The following is a 24,117-nucleotide window of genomic DNA, read 5'->3' on the forward strand; positions in this document are numbered from 1 at the left end:
CGAGCTCATGGAGGGGACGTGTCAGCAGGGACGGAACCCCGGGGGGGCGGTGGGAACTCGTGGAGATCTCCGCCCTCGTTTGTCAGGACGTTGTGACGCAAGGGCAGGGCACACAACGCTTCACAGTTCCGACTTCCGGTTTCCAGGCATGGGCAAACAGGATATCTCTGGCGCCTCACAGTTCCGGTTTTGAGGAGGTTTTGAGGCTTCATTTAGAACGTTGGGGTTGCAAATTATGTCCGGAAGGGGCATGGCTGAGGGCGGGTCTATGAGTGACAGTGAGTGGTGCATGAGTGAGAGTGAGTGTTGCTGACAGCCTAGACTTCAGTGTTTCCCTCCCACAGAGTGAGTTTCAGAATGTTCCAGGTGAGAATTATTATTATAGATATTTATAAATGATATGGAAATCGTAACGATAAGTGAGGTGATTAAATTGCAGATGATACAAAACTATTCATGGTTGTTAAAACACATGCGGACTGTGAAATATTGCAGGAAGGCATTAGGAAATTGAAAGATTGAGCATCCAAATGGCAGATGAAATTTAATGTGGACAAATGCAAGGTGATGCACATTGGACAGAATAATCCAAATCATAGTTTCCTGATGCTAGGGTCCACCATGGGGTCAGCACTCAAGAAAAAGATCTAGGTGTCGTTGTAGATAATACGCTGAAATCTTCTGCTCAGTGTGCAGCGGCAGCCAAACAAGCAAGCAGGATACTAGGAATTATTATCAAAGGGATGGTGAATAAGACCGAAAATACTATAATGCCTTTGTATCACTCCATGGTGCGTCCTAACTTTGAGTATTGTGTTCAGTTCTGGTTGCCATATCTCAAAAAAGATATAGCGGAATTAGAAAAGGATCAAAGAAGAGCAACCAAAATGATAAAGGGATGGAACTCCTCTCATATGAGGAAAGGCTAAAGAGGTTAGGGCTCTTCAGGTTGGAAAAGAGACTGATGAGGGGAGATATGATTGAGGTCTACAAAACCCTGAGTGATGTAGAAGAGTGTAGAACGAGTTGAAGTAAATCGATTTACTTGTTGCAAAAGTACAAAGGCTAGGGGACACTCAAGGAAGTTACATGGAAATACTTTTAAAAAATCAGGAGGAAATATTTTTTTCACTTAACGAATAGTTAAGCTCTGGAATTCTTTGCCGGAGGATGTGGTAACAGCGGTTAGTGTATTTAGGTTTAAAAAAGGTTTGGAGAAGGTCCTGGAGGAAAAGTCCATAGTCTGCTATTGAGACAGACATGAGAAGCAAATGCTTTCCCTGGAATTGGTAGCATGGAATGTTCTATAGGTTTCTACCGGGTACTTGTGACCTGGCTTGGCCACTGTTTGGAAAACAAGGTACTGGGCTAGATTGACCATTGGTCTGACCCAGTATGGCTACTCTTATGTTCTACATAAAGTACACACTGGCACTCTTTCCTAACTCTTCTCTATTATCACCCCTTATATAGTACCTCCTTTCAGAATCAGCTCACGTTTCGTCCATATCTCTGGTCTACTGCTCCAGACTTGAATCTACCTGTCACTTGAGTCTGCCACGACCCCTTTCTTTGGAATTCGCGCCCTACTGCTTTTTGGTCTGAGCAATCCTAACCCAAATTCAGATCCGCTTTGAAGGCACACCTCATTTCACTGGCTTTCCCTCCAGGAGTTTAGACCAATACGGGCCACCTGCCTGCATCATGCTGTGTCTCCTTGACTTCCTGCTTCTACCACCTTCTTTACTTCTCTGTCCCTGAACTTCAACAACATTGTAGTTCCTTTCTTTTCTGATTTTATTTGATTGTGGAATTCATAAAATTACGGGAATCCAAGACATCTAGGTGATTAGTGTCTTCTAATTGAAGGTTAACATCAACCAATAGTCAAATCATTTTTAAACAATAAGGAATGTTGTGAAACAAAATCATAAAACTTGATTGAGCTTGGGACCCATTTCTTTACTGTTAAAAGCATTTGCTAAAGAGACATTTTAGAAATCCTTATAATTTATAAGTCAGTATGATCCCTCCACCCCTTCAATGTGTTCAAGCAAGATAGATTATTTTATAACCTATTGAGCAAATTTCTTGAATGATTTGGTCGTTAGGGGACGGTAACTGTGTTTGTTATATATACCAATCCTAGTTGTTGGTCTCTAATACGTTATGCAAATCAGGAACATCCTGACATCTCAAGAACACCAGCTTGGTCACTTAAGATGATGTAAATTTCTGTGAATCGGGAATTCCACACCTGATTTTGAATTAACTTACCAGTTCATGGAAATCTGCAGCAAGCAAAATTCTGTCAATTGTCAAATCTGCATCAAATTTCAGGAAATAATAAGAATGAGAAAAAAAACATCGAGCTGTACAAAGTTGATAAGACACTTATCCTAAAAACATGGCTGTTATTGTTCCAAAAGGGGCTTTTGATTCAAGGGATATAGAAACTTATACAATCAAGACTTTCTGGCTTCTTATGTACTTAGAACATTTCTGTAATTCTTCATCATTGAAAGTGTATAGTACGTTGTGTTGGTCTGTAAAATAAACTCGTATATTTACTTTAGTCAGTAGAATGTGAAAAATATTCAAGGATATGAAGACTTCTGGAAGGCACTATTGTTTTCCCTTTCAGATACCATATGCTATAGGGCAGTGCTTCTCAACCCAGTCCTCAGGGCACACCTAGTCCCATTGGGTTTTCAGGATATCCACAATGAATATGCATGGTATAGATTTGCATACCAAGGAGGAAGTGCATACAAATCTATCTCATGCATATTCACTGTGGATGGGACAAGGTGTGCACTGAAGACTAGGTTGAGAAGCCTTGCTCGAGGGAACACCCCATGCAACTAAATGTTAGTAGTTTTAAGACAAATTTGAAAGAGTATTTTTTTCATTCGGTGCACAGTTAAGCTGTGAAATATGTAGTCAGGGCATCTACCATAGCTGGGTTTAAAAAAGGTTCAGATAAACTTCCATAAAAAAAATTTGAAGAGCTTATTTGTAAAACCCGCTAAGTCCAATGCAACTAATATGGACTTAGCGCAGTGGTTCCCAAACCTGGACCTGGAGGCATCCCCCAGCCAGTCAGGTTTTCAGGATATTTCCAATGACTATTGATAAGAAAGAGTTGCATGCAGTGGAGGCAGTTCATGCAGATCTCTCTCATGAATATTCATTGTGGATATCCTGAAAACCTGACTGGCTGGGGTGCCTCCAGGACAAGGTCTGGGAACCACTGACCTAGCAGGTTTTGGAAATAAGCCCTTCAATTATTAGCCACGTAGATTTGGAGAAATCCACTGCATATCACAAGGAATGAGACTACTCTTTGAATCTGCTGAGAATTTACATATAACTCAACTACTGTTCTGGCTCAGTAGTCATTTTTTGGAGAGTTAAGTTTTGTTAAGAAAACAGAAACATTTATCTGCAAATCTGAGGATAGTCTAAATTTACTGGACTTGATAACGTTCTAAAAGTTATGTGGTTATTTTATATATCCCTAACGGCACCTGAGAAAAAAAAATGGTGGTTGAACAGGGATGGATAGGATCACAAGGGTAGTTTCCAGTAGGCTGTTGTGTGCTCTTGAGCTAAAAGCTGGACAAAAAGAGCAGCCACAGTGAACCCTGTAAGAAAAGCTGAGGACTGGCATTGTGAGACCAAGGTGAAAAAGTAAGGAAACAAATTGAGGCAGGAATGAAATTGAGTAGAATATGTGCGGGGGGAGGGGGGCACGCAGTATTCTCAGTCCTGCACTGTGAAATTGCTAGTTTGTCTCTGCTGATAGGGAAACCAAGAAAGCTGCAAACTCCTTTTTTTTTTTCCATCCAGCTTTACAGACAGTTTCAGAATAATTACAATAAACTTGGAGGGTCTATATCTAAATCATTAATAATTGCACCCTGGGCTAATAAATCTCATTCTTTTCACCTCTAAGGACCTCTCTTACAAAGCCACACTAGTGATTCCCATGCACAAATGAGAGGAAGCCCATAGGAATTGAATGGGCTTCCTCTGATTTGCCACGCAGGAATCACTAGGGCAGCTTTCTAAAAGAAGCCCTTCATTTGTTATGCCCACAGTACAGTCATTACCTTGTAAACCACCTACATCCAGAAGCCATTAAATAATCATGGCAAGTATCGTATTATGCGTGTTGTGAGGGGGAGAGTTTCCTATAATGTGGTATAATTTAGTTTACCCATCTGACACTGGGTATTAGACATTTGTAGGAAAGAGTGCTATTACAGAATATACTTATGTCAACATCTGGATCCTGGCACCCACCTTTGCCAAGGAGTTACATCTGTTATTTAGAAAGAATAGTTTGCTTCGGTTTATGGACAACTAGTGGCTACTAGGACAAACTTTCCAGTGCTGCTATTTTATGTTAGCTTACTATGTTTTATCCATGATAGATTTATTTCTTGATAACTAGCTACTAAATGTGCTGTACCATTGAACACAGCTGTTACAGTAATCCCTTTTGGCACAGTTGCTGCTCGTTTTTATGGAGAGGGCTAGACTCATAAATCAGGACATAATCTTGTTGACCTAATGTAAGCTGTGCTCTTGGAATTTTCTCAAATTTGTGTGGATTTTATAGTAATTAAACAAGCAGGGATACGCAGATGCAGTAATGTTTTCCTGCCTATGCCAGTTGTTAAGTACTTGTTTACATGAAGTTATCATAACACGTTTTCAGTTCTTCATGGCCCTGTTTAATGTTTTAGTTAATGCGAACAAGTGCCTGCCCCAGAAGGAATCTCAGCTGGGTGAATTTATGGAGCTATTGAACAGAGTTTTTAATTAGCCTATTTTGTTAGGCCATTCCAATAATTGATATGTTAATCGGAAACACACATGAAGTTTCTTTTCTTTTTTTTTTTTAATGAAAACTTCCATTTCTGAGGAACGTGAATCAATTTATAATTGGCTCTAGGCCAGTTCCTCCTCCTCGATGCTAACACCCATTTGAAAAACCTACTCGTTTTCTAAGTGGTTTATGAATCTGGAATGATTAATTCTTCTCATTATTTTGCCGCAAATTCTCATGACCCTCTGATGATTCGATCACCCACTTAGAGTTTATGCATATTCATATCTTTCTGTGCCTGCCGCAGTTATTCAGGGCTTCTTTGCTGGCGGTGGTGTGTGCTTGGTGCAGTAATTGAGCTGCAGTAGATTGATTACTCTGGGGAGCTGTAAGGCCTTTAAAGGTGAAAACATATCAGTCCTGTTAATTAGGAAATAAAGCTCTGGTGGCAAGTTCAACAGCAAAATGCTTCCCGTGTAGAAACAAGGAGAACTATGATTTCTTATCTTCTTGAGCTGTGTTTACTTTTTATATTTGATTTAGATCCCAAATATTGCTATTGGGTGTATGCAGAAGTCGCACATCTCTTATTTGGAGCTTACAGTTTTTATGTTCAGTTTCTGAAGTCTGTGAATTATGGATTGCATCTGTCAAATATTTTCGGTCAATTATCCTACATTTTTTGTGAGAGATTCTTTACATTTTACAACCTAAGTTAATGAAGATCAAAGTCCTTTGCCTTGATGGCTTGTTTTTATCTATATCATAAAGTATTGTCCTTACCTTTGACATATTAAATTTTTGGAAAGTTATTTTTCTTCTTGGTTTAGGCAGAGATGTAGAGATGTTATTTATGTCTTACACTGTAAAACAGATCATAGAGGTAATAGGCAATTTTAGATTTACAGATGTTTAAAAAAAAATAGTCACATTTGTAAGTCAACATACACATAAAAGTAGCAATGAAATGCCCATGGCATGAACTGATTTAAGAGGCGTGGTTTCAGGAGTGGTGAAATTATATGTACATGTCCTATTTTACAATGGAAATGCACATATACTGCAAACAATGTTCCGTTAGACATATCCACCTCCATATGCTTAACTGTCAGCTAGATGTTCGGAGAAGTGATGGAGGGAAGAATTATGCTTACATCTCTGGTGTTCAAATTCACCTCAAGACAGGTAAAGATTTGAGTTTTGGGACCCACCTCCTTAATTGGCTGCCCTTGCACATGCAGTTTTGCAAAATCTGCTGCATATATGTGTACAAAGCCCTGACCAAAATGGCTCGCTGTACGCATTTCTTTAAAATCACTCTTCTATGTATATGTGCCACATGTTTTTCCTATGGCCTTGCATATATTTTCTAGAAGGCTTTACATTCAACAAATATTGGTAAAAATATATGGCAAATTATGTACATAAAGATTTGGGTGTCTCTCTTCCAACCTAGACAACATATACAAAATTGAGCTAGACAGCTATTATGCATTTAGCATGGCAGTTCGTTTCAAGTTGTGGGGTTTTTTTTGTTTGTTTTTTGTTTATTTTAAGCCTGGTCTGCCACGCTCTGTTCCATTCTTTGCAACATCTCAAGCAGAAATAGCCAGCTATGCTCTTATTTGTAAACCTCAAGAATTCTGGTCCAAAGACCTACTAGTGAAGTTCTGTCTTTTACTTGCAGTAAGTACCCTCCCTTTCCCATCCCCAAAGCTTGACTCCTTCCCTTTAACGCCTTGATGCTAGAGAACAAATATAATGCTCCAGAAAAGGCTTGCAGGGGTACAAAGTGCAGTTGTGAGGGAATCCAAAAACCTTGATATAGCAAAAACATTTTACTTTCTAAATTCTGTCCTCCTTATTTGAAAGCACTGTACAAAAGTACTGCGTACCATGCAGCATTTCTGCTTCATGGGCAGGCTTATTGCTGCTGATATACATCTTCAACAATCAAGAACTGTTTCCAAAAGCTGAATATACTTAGGCTCTTGTGTCTTACCTTAGCAGAATCTGATTTCTGTGCTGTAGTTCAAGCGCTTATGCCCTGTGTGGTTTTTGGGAGCGTAGTGTTACAGCATGGCTTGCCTGCATCTACTCTTTAGTCTTTGCAGTTGGTTTTGCATATGGCTGCATAACTTATATTGGGCATGGCTTGCTCATATCATGTCACCCTGGCTCTGATACAGCTTCAGTCATTGCCCATTCAGCAACATATACAATATAAAGTGCTTACTAGCCGTTAAGCCCATAAAAACGGGCGAGATTTCCAGCTACCCTCTTCGCCGCCGCTCCCTCCACCCCTCCGTACCGGGCCCCCTGCACTGACCTGACAGCGCCTCTCACCTCCGTGTGAAAACGCTGCAGGCAGCAGCAGATCACTCTGCTGCTGCCTGCAGCGCTTCCACATGGAGGTGAGAGGCGCTGTCAGGTCAGTGCAGGGGGCCCGATGCGGAGGAGGGCGGGAGCAGCGGCGGGGATGGGAGGGTGGAGGTTGGTGCGCGCGATGTTCGTTTCCAGGCGGCAGCGTCCGACAGTGACTCCGACTCCATTTCCCTCTCTGTTCCGCCCTCTGACGTCATCACGTCTTGACGCGAGGGCAGGACAGAGAGGCAAGTCTCTACTGTGCATTTGCAGGTGAGTCGGTCACTTGCCGTTTATATCTTTGACTAGCCATTAAGCCCGTAAAAACGGGCGAGTATTGCAGTCCTCCTCTCTCCCCTGGCCTCTCCCCCCCCCCCCCCTATATCCAGCAACCCTCCTCTTTCCCTTGGCCTCCCCCCATGTCCAACAACCCTCCTCTCTGCCCTGCTCTCACCCCATGTCCAGCAACCATGCCCTCTCCCCCCCTGCCCTCCCCCCATGTCCAGCTACCCTTCTCACCACTGCTCCCTCCCCCCTCCATGCCGGGCCCCCTGCACTGACCTGACAGCGCCTCTCACCTCCGTGTGAAAGCGCTGCAGGCAGCAGCAGATCGTTTCTAGGCGGCAGCGTCCGACAGTGACTCCGACTCCGTTTCCCTCTCTGTTTCGCCCTCTGATGTCATCATGTTTTGACGCAAGGGCGGGACAGAGAGGGAAGTCTCTACTGCACATTTGCAGATGAGTCGGTCACTTGCCATTTATATGTTTGATGTTCTTGTTTAAATCATGACAGTATTCATATCTTGATAGTTTGTTCACTTCGTCAGCTGCACTTATGAGTTCGTTGTTGTGCATGTGTTCCCAGTCTACGTACACTTTGGCTCCTATGGTCGATGGTAAGCTTACTCTAACCTATGCACAAGCCTTTTCTTGTTGTTCACCTCCCCTGTGGATCATGATACCGATCACATTACTTAACACAATTGATGGCGATTTTCATAGGTTTTTCAAGGCCTTTTTATTTAGAAGTACTTTTTTTGTTAGCCTTTTGTTACTTTCATCTGTTTCTTCTGAGTTTGTGCATTATACTTTTGTTGTACATGTTTGATTATACCCCGCTTTGACCCATGGCGATTTTCATAGGTTTTTCAAGGCCTTTTTATTTAGAAGTACTTTTTTTGTTAGCCTTTTGTTACTTTCATCTGTTTCTTCTGAGTTTGTGCATTATACTTTTGTTGTACATGTTTGATTATACCCCGCTTTGACCCATGGCAATTTGGTATGTTATAAGCTTTGTAAATAAAATAAAAATAAATATCTGTCAATCATTGTCAGGGGTGGGATAAAAAGTTCAAGAATTGTGGTGCTAGACAAAGTTAAAAAAACAGGTAAAAAAAATATTGTGTTTGTTATACTCTCTTGCTTTATTTGTTTTCATTTTTCTCATTTTTGGGAGGAGTTGCTTTTTGTTTTTATTTTGTTTATTTCTTTGCTTCTTTCCTCCAGTCTTTATTCCCTCTACTACTTCTACCCTCCTTCATCTTAAGAAGCAAGGATAAGGAGCACATATATTTTCTCCCACCACACCTTTCTTTTCCTTCCAAATCTCTTTCCCTTCCCTACAAGCCTGCTCCTCCCCCCCCCCCCCCCCCCCCCCAATTCTGATCTCCAATCTCAAATGTTACATTAGAGGATACATTTTGATATACCGCTTTGGGAGATCTTTTATAGAGGTTGGGGGGGCAGTATATAAAAAAATAGTAAAATATTTTTTATAATGCCCCTTTTTCAATATTGGTCAATATTGTCTATAAAAATAATAAATTGTGGACACTGTAAAGCTTTTGATCCTTTCAGACTTAATAAAAAATATGGTATAGTTCTTTGTTTTAAATTGCACAACTGGTTGGAAAAATAGTCAATGACAATATCAGCCTGAAGGATAATATCAGCCTGAAGGATATATCAAGAAAGTTCCAAAGGGGGTAGATCTTTAGTGTAGCACTTCCCATGTTTTTGCATTGAATGACAGAATACAGTATGGGGCAATTCTATAAAGTGGTGCCTAAATGTAGATGCAGTGCCAATTCTCTAACAGTGTCATGGTATGCCTAACCCATTATAGAACAGTAGTCCAAAACCACTTTGACGTGCTAAAACCACTTTGACATGCTAAAACCTATGTGCAACAGTTTATGCCAAGTCAATGGAGGGCATAAGCTGGTGCACCTTGCAGTGAGTGCATCTGATGCTATTCTGTAAGATGTGTGCATTACTAAGGTGGTACAGCCCATTTCCTGTTATGCACCATGCAACTAGTATGCCAATTTTATAGAATAGCTGCTTGCATAAATGCCCATGTGGCATCATTTGTGCGCATAAGTGTGTCTGTTCTGTAAATTTCTACTCACAATTTGCCCATGAATTCCATAAAAGTCACTAAAAATTGTACATGCAAGTTAATTGAATAATGAGTCAATTATCACTGATAATCGGGGCCCTAACAATCAATTACCGGTGCTAATTGGAACTAGAAATTACATGTGTAAATTTAGGTGCCGAGATCCATGTGCAAAAATTACACATGGTCCAGAAAGGTGGGTGCGGTCATGAGAGGGTCAGGGAATTCTTTTAATTTACTCGTGTTGTTATAGAATAAAGGGGATCCATACCTAATTTAGGAGTGGAGATTTACACTAAGATTTTGTTGGCATAAATGGTCATACCTAAATGTAGTCAGTCCTGGTGCTAAGCATTATTCTATAAACGGCTCCTAAAGCACCATTTATAGAATAGCGCTAAGAGCTATTTTTTTAGGTGCCATTCCTAGAATTTAGTCCTTGGTGCCTAACTTTGTGCACCCTTAATTGCCTTTTATACAATTCATGGATAAGTCCATGTTGGAAACAGCCACAGATGTCTTAAAGGAGAGGAACAACAATTCAAAATTATCTTGATTTTTGTTTAATAAATGGCTAGAAATAGAATGAAATACAGAAAGGACAGATTTCCTAGAAAATAAGTCAAATGCACAAATATAAACGAGGAACCAAGTTGAGAGTCGCGTGATGCAGTAGGAGCAGCAAGACATGTTTCTGCTTTGCTCCAGTATCCTCAGCCTAATCTATTGGCATCATTTTGGTATTTGGCCCTTTTTCTTTGGATTATCGTTGCATCCCTGCTCTGTGGGCAGGTTTCTTGCTAAGTCCTACCCGACCATGAGCTCATGAGTGCCAAAAAGAAATAACAAAGGAAAAGGGATGAGGAATAGATGGTTGCTAATGCTGGAGACCAGGCCTTGCAGCTTTCCCCAACGCACATAGTGGCACTTACCTCTGCAGGTGTGCAGGCTTTGGACCAGCGCTTAGTGCAGCTTTCAGGGGACCAGTTACCAACTTGGAATCCCTGTTGGCAGACACATCGTGTTGTACCGGTGAGTTAGAGTCTCAGGTTTCTGCCATGGAAGATTCTGCGACAGTGTCATCATATTTCTTTGCTGTTAGCCAGTCTGGATGCTACTAAGGCTTTTGATCAAGTGAGTTGGACGTTTGTTTCATGTCTTGTCACGTGGGAATTACTGGATGGGGATGGTTCTTAGATGCGATCCGCACCTTGTATTCCTGTCCCCGATATTCATTGTTAACTAATAGGTTCCACACAGACTTCTTTGCTATTAAGTGGGGTATGCACCAGGGTTGTCCCCTTTCGCCCCTTCTGTTTATTTTGACATTGGAGCCACTTTGTTCCTTGCAGTGGGAGGACCAAGTGTGGGTCTGTCCATTGATCCAATATGTCTTAAGACCTTGGCTTCTACTGATGACCGCTTACTACTTTTGACCCATCCCCACAATTCCTTACCGGTGGCCATAGAGCTTGTAGAGGAGTATGAGTTTCTCTCAGATTTTACCATAAATCTTGATAAGTCTAGAACTCTGCCATCCAGTACTTTGGGAGTGATGAGAGGGTTCCTTTCCTCTTCAGTGGGTGGATGGATCACGTAAGTATTTGGGTATCCTCCTCCCTGGGAATTTGTCTCACTTATATTCTATGAGTGTTTTGCGTTGGTTCTATTTCACTGAGGTTTGTCTACGTTTGATATTTTCAACCTTTTTCATCTCACGGCACACATGGCGCTAAAATTGTGAAGGCACTCCTCCACATATGGTCCATCATCCCCACCCCTGGAAAAAAATAGTCCAGCATTTACATTATCTTCCCCCCCCCCCCCCCCCCCCATCCTCACAAATAGTCCAGCATCTTTACCTCCTGTTCTCTTTCTAACCAGGAAGTCCAGATCCTCCATTCTCAGAAATACTCCCTGTTCCACGTGCAGGACCCAAAAGACAGGCAGAGCTCCAAAATCGCAATGCATGGTTAAGACGATTGTGCAGCTTTTAAACTTAGAATGGGGGCGGGGAAGCCGACAGTCGCCCAGGAGCACATGGTTCGTTGTGGAGTATTCTCTAAGGATACTATTGAAACAGGACATTTAGGGAATCCCAGTAGAGAGGTTTCAACAATACTGAAAGTAAGCCAGGTGTGCTTTATGAGAGAGAGCAGGATAAACCATGCACATTATCCCCTTCAACTTCTAAGCAGCTTGTAGATCCAAGGAAAAAACACAATCTGAAGTGCCTGTATACAAATGCTAGAAGCCTAAAAAATAAGATGTGGAAAGAGGACAATCAGTGGGACATTGTTAGCAGATTACAAATTGTATTGCTATGATAGGATCAAATTGGGGGGGGGGGGGGGGTTGTGCTGTATGTTAAAGAGGGACCTGAGTCGAATTTAAAAAAACAATCTACATGAAACAGCAGCGTGGAAGCATTATGGATAGAAATTCCATATGTGAAGGGAAGGGAGTATTCTGGTTGGCCTGTACTACTGTCTGCCAGGACAGGATGAACAGACAGATGATGAAATGTTTACAGAGATTAGGAAAGCTGGTAAATTGGGTAACACTATAATAATGGGTGATTTCAACTTTAAAAGTACAGCATTTGGACCTGGATTGGACTATGAATGGTGAAGACATCAATAAATGAGCTAAGTACTTTTTCCAAGCTTGGATAAGTGAGGTTTTGAGTCTCCTACAATGTTTGTGGTGGCACATGGCAGTGCTCATATGAAAGTTAATGTGGAGTTTTTTTTGTGAAGACATATGATTGTAACGGTTCCCTCATTATATCTAAGGTGTGTCCTTTAAGAACGAGGTGGATCCGATTTTTCTGAAGTCTTTTTTTTCTCCACTTTTTTTTATGTTGTGCCTGCCATAGTTGCCCTCAAACTAATTGTGCACGAGGTAGAATTGCTTGTGTGTTGTTGATTTCAACTACCCCAATATTGACTGGATAAATGTTACATCAGGGAGTGCCAGGGAGAAAAATTTTTTAGATGTAATAAATGACTGCTTCTTGGAGCAACTGGTCCAGGAACCGATGAGAGGGGGAGCCATTTTGGATCTGGTCCTTGGTGGTGTGCAGGGCATAGTGCAAGAGGTTGCAGTGTTAGGTCCCCTGGGATACAGTGATCATAACATGATCGCTTGAGCTGCTATCTGGGATGAACCTGCAAAGGAAATCTACTGTAGCTGCATTTAATTTTTTAAAGGGCAACTATAATAAAATCAGGAAAATGGTTAAAAAGAAGCTAAAAGGATTGGCTGCTAAGGTTAGGACATTATTAAAAAATATCATCTTGGAAGCCCAGACCAGATGAATTCCATGTATTTGCAAAGGTGGAAAGAAGAGAAAATGACAACCAGCATGGTTAAAAGGTGAAGTAAAAGAGACTATTACAGCCAAGAGATGAGCCTTCAACAAATGGAAAAAGGACCCAAATGATGAAAATAAGAAGCAACATAAGTACTGGCAAGCCAGATGCAGCACATTAATAAAGAAGGCTAAAAGAGTATGAAGAGAAACTATAAAACTCATAGTAACAACTTTTTCAGGTACATCAGAAGCGGAAAGCCTGTGAGGGAATCTGTAGGACCGTTAGATCATGAAGGAGCAAAAGGGGCACTCAGGGAAGACAAGGCCACAGCGGAGAAACTGAATGACTTCCTTGCTTTGGTCTTTACGGAAGGTGATGTAAGAGATCTGCCTGTACCAGAAATGATTTTCAAGGATGTTGATGTGGAGGAACTGAAAGAAATCTCTGTGAACCTGAAAGATGTACTGAGCCAAATTGACAAATTAAAGAGTCGTTAATTACCTGGACCAGATGGCATACATCCAAGGGTACTCAAAGAATTCAAGCATGAAATTGCTGATCTGCTATTAATAATATGTAACCTTTCTTTAAAATTGTCCATAGTACCTGAAGATTGGAGGGTAACCAATGTGACACCGATTTTTTAAAAGGGTTCTGGGGAGATCTGGGAAATTACAGACCAGTAAGCCTGACGGTGGTGCCAGACAAAATAGAGGAAACTAAAGAATAAAATTACAGAACATGTAAACAAACATGGTTTAATGGGACGGAGTCAGCATGGGTTCAGCCAAGGGAAGTCTTGTCTCACCAGTGCAGATAAAGGTGAGCCAGTTGATGTAGTGTGTCTAGATTTTCTGAAAACGTTTGATAAAGATCTTCATGAGAGTCTCCTAAGAAAATTAAAGAGTCATGGGATAGAAGGTCAGGTTCTGGTGTGGATTAGGAATTGGTTATTGGACAGAAAACAGAGAGTAGGGTTAAATGGTCATTTCTCTCAATTGAAGAGGGTGAAGAGTGGAGTGGCACAGGATCTGTAGTGGCACAGGTGCTATTTAACATATTTATAAATTATATGGAAATCGGAACGACGAGTGACGTGATTAAATTTGCAGATGACACAAAACTATTCAAAGTTGTTAAAACACGTGCAGAGTGTAAAGTATTGCAGGAAGACCTTAGGAAATTGGAAGACTGGGCTTCAAACTGGTAGATGAAATTTAATGTGGACAAATGTAAGGTGATGCACATTGGAAAGAATAATCTGAATCATAGTTACCTGATGCTAGGGTCCACCTTGGGGGCCAGCACTCAAGAAAAAGATCTAGGTGTCATTGTAGATAATATGCTGAAGTCTTCTGCTCAGTGTGCTAGGAATTATTAGGAAAGGGATGGTGAATAAGACCAAAAATACTATAATGCCTCTGTATCGCTCCATGATTCAACTCACCTTGAGTATTGCATTCAGTTGTGGTCGTTGTATGTCAAAAAAGATATAGTGGAATTAGAAAAGGTTCAAAGAAGAGAGACCAAAATGATAAAGAGGATGGAATTCCTCTTGTATGAGGAAAGGCTAAAGAGGTTAGGGCTCTTTAGCTTGGAAAAAGATGGATATGGGTAGATATGATTGAGGTCTATAAAATCCTGAATGGATAGAACAAGTAGAAGTAAATTCATTTTTTTACTCATTCCAAAAGTACAAAGAGTTGGGGACACTCAAGGAAGTTACATGGAAATACTTTTAAAACAAATAGGAGGAAATATCTTTTCACACAGCGAATAGTTCAGCTCTGGAACTCTCTGCCAGAAGATGTGGTAACAGCGGTTAGCGTATCTAGGTTTAAAAAGGTTTGGACAAGTTCCTGGAGGAAAACGCCATAATCTGCTGTTGAGACAGACATGGGAAGCAACTGCTTGCCCTGGGATTTGTAGCATGGAATCTTGCTACAATTTGGGTTTCTGTCAGGTACTTGTGACCTGTCTTGGTCACTGTTGGAAACAGGATACTGGGTTAGATGGACCATTGGTCTGACCCAGTATGGCTACTGTTAAGTTCTTATGATCATCTGCTACAGGTAAGTAACTTGGTTTTATCTGGCAAGTCAGTATTTGTAACCTTCTCCATTCTTAACCCAACTTTCGTGGACCCGACTTCCTGAATCAATATATCGTGCTTCCCCTCTACCCATGGTCATATCCAGACTAAACACTCAGTTTTTTGAGGTTACTTTAATATTATAATCTTCTCACAGTCTAGTAGATTCTATAGTTTGTCATGTATGCTTACTTTTACTAGATTGTAAGCGCTATTGAGCAGGGACTGTCTCTTATATATTTACAGCACTTCATACTACTGCTAGCACTTTAGAAAAATAGTAGTAGCAGAACTACAGAAACAGATTTGGAGGTTATAGTAGACAGCAGTATTTCTTCCAGTGTTCTCTTAGGTCATTGTTGCATTGTGCCCACTTTAGAGGCACATAGTTCAAGAAGAATGTGAAGAAATTTGAGGATATTCAGAGTTGAGCTAGTAAAATATGAGGATTTAGTGAGCCTTAAAAAGAGAATTCTTGGCTGTGATTTGATAACTGTCTTCAGATATATAAGGACTGTCTTCAGATATATAAGGACACTCTTCTACCTATTTGATCTAGAAAAAAAAACACAAGTAATAATTTTTTATTGTGGCAAGTGTGACTAATATTACCATTTCCTCCTGTTTTGGAGGAGAAAGCTAGCTATGGCCATTATGAATAAAGTCTTGCAGTGTTTATGTGAGGTATAAGTGGGAATTGGTCTGTTTGGTTCTTTTAGATCTGTTAAGCACCTTTGAATTGATTATCTTAATTTGTTGTTACAACCGTGCAAAGCAGTGTGTGTGGGTCATGTTTTAATATGAATCTCATCTTCTTTGAGAAATCTTTGTGAATACATAGGAGACTGTGAGGTATATTTTCAAAGCATTTAGATTTAAAATGTTATATAGTAACCTATGGAACTTTGTAAGTCTAAGTGCTTTGAAAATTAGCCTCTTTGAAGGACATTTTCGATATGACATCTAAATCCAACTTTGGATGTTTTGCAAAAAAACGTCCAAAAATCAATTGGCGAAAATGACCATTTTCAAAACTGAAGTCTTTTTGCTTCAAAAATGGCCATTTCCTAGACATTCTGTGCTTAGTGCATCTATCTTTTTGGACTAGTTTTGAAAAAAAAGAACTGTCCAAGTGAAAAACAAAATCAAGCCATTGGGATGTAGGAGGAGCCACCATTCTTAGTAGACTGGCCACACACACATCCCAGCAGAGTAGTGGGGCACCCTAGGGGGCACTGCAGTGGCCTTCACATAAAAGGTCCTATGTACACATCTCACCCTTACCCCCTTTTATTGTATGGTGAGACCTTTAAAACCCATCAAACACTTTTTGTACCCTACTATACACCACTATAATAAGCCTTATCTGCAGGTGTCACCTATATGTGGGTACAGTAGGTTTTTGGTGGGTTTTAGGGAGCTGACACTTTCCACCACATAGTGGTTTATGGGCCTGGGTCCCCTTCTCCACAGTGCACTGTACCAACCACTTGGCTAGTTCAGGGACCTGCTTTAATAGGGCTGGCCATAACACCTGAAGCTGTCTTAGAGACTGGTATGTTCTGTTTCTTTCACATATTTGGGGAGTGGGAGGGGGGATCAGTGACCACTGGTGGAGTAAGGGGGTGTCGTTCCTTTATTCCTCAAGTGGTCATCTGGTTATTTAGGGCACTTTTTTGTGATGTAGTCACTATTAAAACAGGTCTAGACCTAAACATTCAACTTTTAGCCCTTGACATTTTTGTTTTGTTCCATTATGGCAGAAAAATTAAAAATGTTCAAGGGCTAGGACCGCCCAAATCTTGCCCCTGACACCTCCCCCCCCCCCCCCCCCCCCAACACACACACACACACCTTGTGATTTGGATGCACCGTAGATGAACAGCATAGAAAAAGTTTTAAAATGGGTTTTGAAAATGACATTTTCATGCAAAAATATCCAAATCACTATTTACCAGTTTATGCCACTTTTTGGATGTTTTTCTCATTTGAAAATGAGCCCCTGCGTCTACTCCAAGTAACTCAGTCTGTGATATCCCACAGGATTCAATCTTGTCACTTGCCGTTTAATATCTTTGTGTACCTGCTGGAGGGCAAGGGCATCATTGGGATTCTTTGAATATCAAATGACATTCAGTTGATTTATCCCTGCTAGGGTAGTGGACCTATAAAACCGTATTTTGCAGGATATTGCTAACTGACGTTTAAGGAGTACATTGATGCTCAACTGTACTAGAACATATTTAATGGATTGGGGACAAAGAGGTAGATAATGTCCCAGTTACTTGTTTGCAGGATCTAGGGATCCTTGTGGATAACCTTGAATTACGTATATGTTGAGTAACTTGTGCAGCCTTTTTAAAGCTACTGGTGGTAAAAAAGATTACACCTATTTTTGGACATGTGCATTAAAGAGCTGTGCAAGCTTTGATGGTTTTTCATTTGAAGTTCTGTAATAGTCTGTATGTGGGTCTTCCAGCAAGACTCACGTACATAAGTCATTCAAAACACAGCTGCAGAAATAGTTTTGGGACTAGCATGGCACCATTGCTGCATAGTCTACATTGGCTTCTGATAATTGATGCTAGGTATTGATTTAAATTGATTATACTATCTCATACTATATTTAACAGTAACCCCAAATATATTGCATGATTAGAATGGTAGTGTATTTAGGTCTAGCCCAAGGGGCTTTTATGTGCATTTCATTGATGCATGATTTCCACAGTTATGTTTAAGAGCAAAAACATTTTTATGGCTATTCAACTTACATGGAAAAACCTACTGTTGGATATATTGTTTAACCTGAATTACCTAACCTTTAAAAGGAAAGTAAAAACATGGTTATTTCATTGGAATTATTGAATTTTTAGTGGCAACAAGGCTATGGTATTAGATTATGCTATACTTACTGGAAGGTTAGCTGTGAGATGACTAATATTTTTGTGGGGTGATTGGCGATGGTTGGGGCAATATATAAGCAAGTGCTGAAGAGCAGAGATTTTGCAGGGTATGCATGATTTTTGTGGGTATAGTGTTTAAGGGTGATATAGATTGAGATTTAATGTATAAAAAATCAGGCTGACCACAAGGTAGCACTTAATTTTATCTGTTTACTGGTGTTCTGGGGAAATAGTTTGGGCAGAGCCAGGAGCAGGTGTAAATTTGTGCACTACTGGGGATAGAAATGGTAAACATAGGAGGGAATAAGGCTAGAGGAGTGGGGGAAATGAGGGGAGTGGGAGAGACATGGAAAGCTGGAAGGTGAAAGCTTTAAAAAATATGTAAATTAAAGACTGGAGGGTGAAGGGGTAAAGTAGAAGTGAAATTAATTGAATGGATAGAAAGACAGAGCCTGTTTTGTAAAGACAAATAGCGCCTTTGTTGTCTTTATAAAATAAACATAAAGTTGGTACCTTTTGAAACTTTTCACATAGGTGCTCTGTTATCAAATTAATCCCTATGTAATCACCTGCCAATGTGTGTCTCTGATGTATTTGCCAGAGCATGTTAAAGAGATGCTATGAGTAGGGTTCATAAAATGTAAAAAAGTATTAGTTATTCTCAGTCATGGTACAGCACCTAATATATGGAAACTGAAGTAACAGAAACTCAGCAAAGTCTTGGCAAGAACTTGTTCAGCAGAAATGGCCAGCCTTCTTGTTTCAATTAGTGTATATTTGCTTTTTCCCTGAGAAGATGGTTTTAACAATAACTAACCCAAAACCTTACAAAATGCTTCTAACTAATCTAAATGCCAACATGGTATTACTCCAGAATTATGAATATTTGATTTTTAAAAAGTATAGTTAGATGATCATATAAAGGGTTATAGTAGCCAATGGTGTAATCTTGCTCCATCTATATAACCCAAATATTTAGTTAAATGGCCCAAAAAGAGCTCAAGTTGTGTTTTTACTTTATTGTATAAATAAAATCTCTTAGTTAATGTAATGCAGGTCAATAGTTCATGACCTTCATAACTGTAGACTTTCAACATTGGGCAAACTCCAGTTCTGCTTCACAGAAAACAAAACCTGTAATCTCACCATAGACAGCTTTCCTCCTCCGCCATTTTAATTTCTGAAACAACATAGGCCATGTCCTTATGGTGAACTTAAACCAATCATAGCATAGAAAGAAAGAATGCCTGTTGGTCATTCTGCCATTCAGCTTCACATTTCATACCCTGCAGGATGACAGTGGGACAGTTGAAGAAAGCAGTACTGCTGAACAGAGGAGCATGTCTACGTCCCTTTTTCACAGGGCTGAAAAAAATGGCCGCCTTCACTACAATTCATAAACAGGGAGGCAAACATTTTTTTTGTTCAACGTTCAAACAATATTATGCTCATTCAAACTGATCTTCAAAGTACATTTCATCCATGCAGTATATGTGAACAGACAACGATATAGAGAGATACCACATACAGAACAACAGTGGGTTAGCCTTTGCATATAAAACCCAGATCCTTCCTTAAGATGGATCTGGGTTTTCTCCCACCATATTCTGATGGCAGTATGGCCAATTATTGCATGGATATCAATCAGTATAATGTAGCTCATTGTGGTCTGAAAGACATGTTTATTTAATAAGTTTACAAACAACCAAAGAACAAAAAGTGTAATACTCCCCCCCCCCCCCCCCCCCCGTTTTTTTTACAAAGCCACACTAGCAACTGCCTGTGTGGTAATGCCAGTACAGCCCATTCAAAGTAAAAGGGCTGTGTCTGTATTATCGTGCAGCTATGTAAAAAAAAAAAAAAAATGGGGGGGGGGGGGGAGATTGGAAGCAACCAAGAAATGTTAATAGGCAAAATGTTTGTCTTACAGTTTTTTTCAAACTTGCAGTTTCCCCAACCCTAACTGCCTCCCTTTGGCAATGGTTACTGATATTATGCTGTTAAAAACAGATTCTTGTTTGACAAGAGGTTTCTGTTTAGATCGTGTCTATTGTACTGCTCACTGAAATGTTGCTACTTTTTTATTTATGTTTCTTACCTAGATTTCTCTTACATTACAGGCATTTATTAATACAGCAAAAGAGATTTATGAGAAAATACAAGAAGGAGTCTTTGATATTAATAATGAGGTAATTTCCTCTTTTTGTTCTTAATATGATTTTGCTTTTGTGATCAAGTACAAATGTATATAAACTCAACTTTAAATTAGTATTCTACTTATAGGATAGTTGAAGTAGGCTGGTCTGATATTTTAAAGGGTGTTAAACGCCAACTGTAACCTGTATATTGGGTATATGCAGAAACATGTATACATTTGCCCAGTCTAGGCCTCACGATAGGGCCTTGGGCAACCCCAGTCAGGTACTGTTTTCAAGACCAAATAATTTGATTTTGGCTGTGGCTGTATTTTTCAGCAACGTGTTCCAAAAGAAAGTCCATGGCAGCTTTTAATAGTGCACCAAGTGTGGTAAAAACCATATCCATTACGGATACACACAATTGATGTTTGCAGTGTCTGGAGCTTGACCATAAACCCTCTCAATGCAAATTATGGTCAGAGTTGTCTGAGAGATCTTTAGGGTGAAGAGAAGCAGCACAAACATACTTTTGGCACAAGTAAATATGGTCCAGAAGCATCGGTGCCAGTGGGGATTCACTGCCATCGAAATTGCATTGATTGCCCTCGACACGAAGCATCAACAGGGCCGACATTAGGGGGGATGGAAACAGGACAGTTGCCCTGGGCCCCACAGCTCCAGGGGGGCCCCTGCGGTCCTCCATCTCTTTCCCCCTTTCTGTTTGGAATGCGGCAGCAGAGGAACAGCGCCAAGGCAGTCACAGACAGCATATCAGAATCGCTGCTGTGGCAGTGATCCCTTGTCAACGAGAACAGGTTGTAAGTAGACAGGAAGGAAGGGAGACCTCGGATCGGGGTGGCAATAAGAGGGAAGAGATGGGGGACTGCAAAGGGCCCCTGGAGCTATTTTAAAGTAGACCATGGGGAGGGGATGGTGAAGGAATAAATGATGGGCCTAGGAACAGGGGAGGAGGAAAGAGAGATGGCAATGGGGTGGAGGAAAGGAAGAGAGAGGGAAAGATGTTGGACTCGTGAGTGGTGGGGAGGGAGGGAGAGATGCTAGATGAGAGGGCAGTTAGGAAGAAAATGAAAGATGTTAGACATGAAAGGAAGGAGAGGCAGGTGTTGAACAGTGGGAGGAGAGAAAGTAGGGAGCGATGCTGACTTCCATATCATCATGCTGATCAATCCATAGACTGGTGGGTTGTGTCTATCTACCAGCAGGTGGAGATAGAGAGCAAACTTTTGCCTCCCTATATGTGGTCATGTGCTGTCGGAAACTCCTCAGTATGTTCTCTATCTCAGCAGGTGGTGGTCACACACAGCAGCAGCTCTGGCTAGGCCTCCAAGCCTAATTTTTAGGTTTTGTTGAGTGCCTGGGGTTGAGGGCTCTTCTTGAGCAAGTGCAAACCTGGTGGCGCCAGGCCCCTCCTTTTCTCCCCCCTCCCGCTGGCTCCGTTAAAAAAAAAAAAAAAAAAAATTTTGAACGTCCTTAAAGGCGTTTATTTCGACGTTTATTTAAACGTTTATTGCAGCTACTCACTGGGACACCAGGTCGTTACAGCTCGGAGCGGAAAGCAGGTAATTTTTACCTTTTTATAGCGGGCAGGGGGTTCCCCGATTGATCTCCACGTGGCCTATGGCGTCGGAGGGCAAGGGCGCAAAGAGTCGCTCCCCGGATCGCTTGTGCGCTTCTAGAGGGGATGCGGGGGTCTTAAAGTCTGATTCGCCCTTGTTGGGTGACAGTTTCGTGACCGATGAGTGTCCCGGTCCTTCCTCCGGTGTGGCGGTTTTTCCCGCCATAAACGCCCATCCCCCGCTGCTCGCCTCCGCCAACTTGGCCGGCCACGCGGCTCGGACGGCTTCTTCTTGGGCCGCCCTTGAGGTGGGAGATGTTAATGCCATGAACGCCCTTAATTTGGGCGACGGCACAAAAGCGGCTAAACTGCTCCTTCGCGGAGTGTCGCGCCGGACGCCATTTTGGATGCGCAGCATGTCTCTCCCCCGCTCTTGCGAGCGCCGGTTGAGAGTGCGTCTAGGGCTGTAGCCCAGGCTGCGGAAGTGCACAGTCTGGGGGGTTTCTCCCCCGAGTTTGTTTTGCTGCTGCATCAGGCCTTCCTTATGCAAAACGCTGCCCCTGCTCCCTCGGCTGGTAAAGAGGTTGAGGCCCCCGGAGGTAAACGCCCTCGGGTTGATTCCCAGGCCTTGGAGGACTTTGTCTCCTCCGATGTAGATGAGGGCAGCGTTTCTGAGTTCTCCCAACGGTCCTTTGCGGATTCCTTGGAGGAGACGGATCCCCGCTCGGATGGAGCGGATGACCCCTCTGCAGCGCGGCTCTTTAGCTCAGAGGATTTGCCCAACCTGTTAGTGCAGGCCATGGGCATTTTGAAGATTTCCTCTCCGGAGGACGTCTCTCCCTCAGCCCCTGTTGGTTCTGCCATTATGCTGGGGACGAAGCGCCCGCCTAGAACCTTCCACGTGCATGATGCTATGCACACCTTAATTTCGGCTCAGTGGGATGTCCCGGAAGCGAGCCTTAAAGTGGCTAGGGCTATGTCCCGCCTCTATCCTTTGCCTGAAAGTGAACGTGAGGCCTATCTGTGACCTACCGTGGATTCTTTAATCACTGCGGTGACTAAGAAAATGGCGTTGCCGGTGGAAGGTGGCACGGCCCTAAAGGACGCCCAAGACAGAAGATTGGAGGCGGCCTTAAGGTCGTCCTTTGAGGCGGCTGCTTTAAGTTTGCAGGCCTCAGTTTGCGGCTCCTATGTGGCCAGGGCGTGCCTGACTATGGTGCAGCGGGCTTCCCCCTCGGATCATTCCTTGAGGGCTGATTGGCCGGCCCTGGAATCGGGCTTGGCCTATTTGGCAGACTTGCTGTATGATGTCTTGAGGGCCTCAGCTAAAGGCATGGCTCAGACAATCTCTGCGCGGCGGTGGCTTTGGCTGAAGCATTGGTCTGCTGACCACGCCTCTAAATCCCGCCTGGCTAAATTGCCTTTTAAAGGCAAGCTGCTCTTTGGGGTCGAGCTGGACAAAATCGTGACCGATCTCGGCACGTCTAAGGGCAAGAAGTTACCAGAGGTCAGGGCTCGGGCTAGTACTCGCCCCGGTACCTCCAGAGGACGGTTTCAGGAAGCCCGTCGGTACCGCCCGGGCAGGTCGGGCTCTTCTGCCTCCTCTTCCTTCAAGAGGAACTTCTCCCCCAAGCAGCATTCCTTTCGCAGAGACCGCCGTCCCGGAGGTGCTCCCTCCGGTCCTCCCCCAGGGTCTCGTACCCAATGACGGGGCCTTGGTCCACCCCCCAGTGCAGATTGGAGGACGGCTGTCCTCGTTTCTGGGCGAGTGGACCACAATAACCTCAGACGCTTGGGTGCTGGAAGTCATCAGAGACGGCTACAAGCTAGAGTTCTGCCGACCCTTAAGAGACGGGTTTGTACTCTCTCCCTGCAAGTCTCCGGTCAAAGCTGTGGCAGTGCAGCAGACCTTGGACAATCTGATCCGCCTGGGTGCGGTCGTTCCGGTGCCAGAAAATCAGCTTGGCAAGGGACGTTACTCCATTTACTTTGTGGTACCAAAGAAAGGAGGTTCTGTACGGCCTATCCTCGACCTCAAAGGGGTCAATTGGGCCTTGAAAGTTCGGCACTTTCGCATGGAGACTCTCCGCTCTGTTATAGCGGCAGTGAAGGCAGGGGAGTACCTGGCATCCTTGGACATCAAGGAAGCGTACTTGCATATTCCCATCTGGCCTCCTCATCAACGCTTTCTGCGTTTTGCAGTACTGGGCCGACACTTCCAGTTCAGAGCCCTCCCGTTCGGGTTGGCTACTGCTCCGCGGACCTTCTCCAAAGTAATGGTGGTCATCGCGGCCTTCCTGAGGAAGGAAGGAGTACAAGTCCATCCTTATCTGGACGACTGGTTGATCCGAGCCCCCTCTTATGCAGAGTGCGGCAAAGCTGTGAACCAGGTGGTTGCTCTTTTGAGCTCCCTGGGGTGGATCATCAACTGGGAGAAAAGCCAGCTGCGCCCAACTCAGTCCCTGGAGTATCTGGGAGTTCGATTCGACA

The 24,117-nt window shown here is 42.5% G+C and overlaps 1 protein-coding gene across 1 annotated transcript in view; it reads left to right on the forward strand.

The window, feature by feature from the left end:
• RAB2A (RAB2A, member RAS oncogene family) overlaps positions 1-24,117 on the forward strand; it is a 213,882-nt gene that overhangs the window by 167,443 nt on the left and 22,322 nt on the right. The window contains exon 7 of the mRNA XM_030214829.1: positions 20,034-20,102. Within this exon, the coding sequence (XP_030070689.1) occupies positions 20,034-20,102 (69 nt within the window). The remainder of the gene's footprint in view (positions 1-20,033; positions 20,103-24,117) is intronic.

Source organism: Microcaecilia unicolor, chromosome 1, assembly GCF_901765095.1.
Source record: "Microcaecilia unicolor chromosome 1, aMicUni1.1, whole genome shotgun sequence".
Classification (NCBI taxonomy): domain Eukaryota; kingdom Metazoa; phylum Chordata; class Amphibia; order Gymnophiona; family Siphonopidae; genus Microcaecilia; species Microcaecilia unicolor.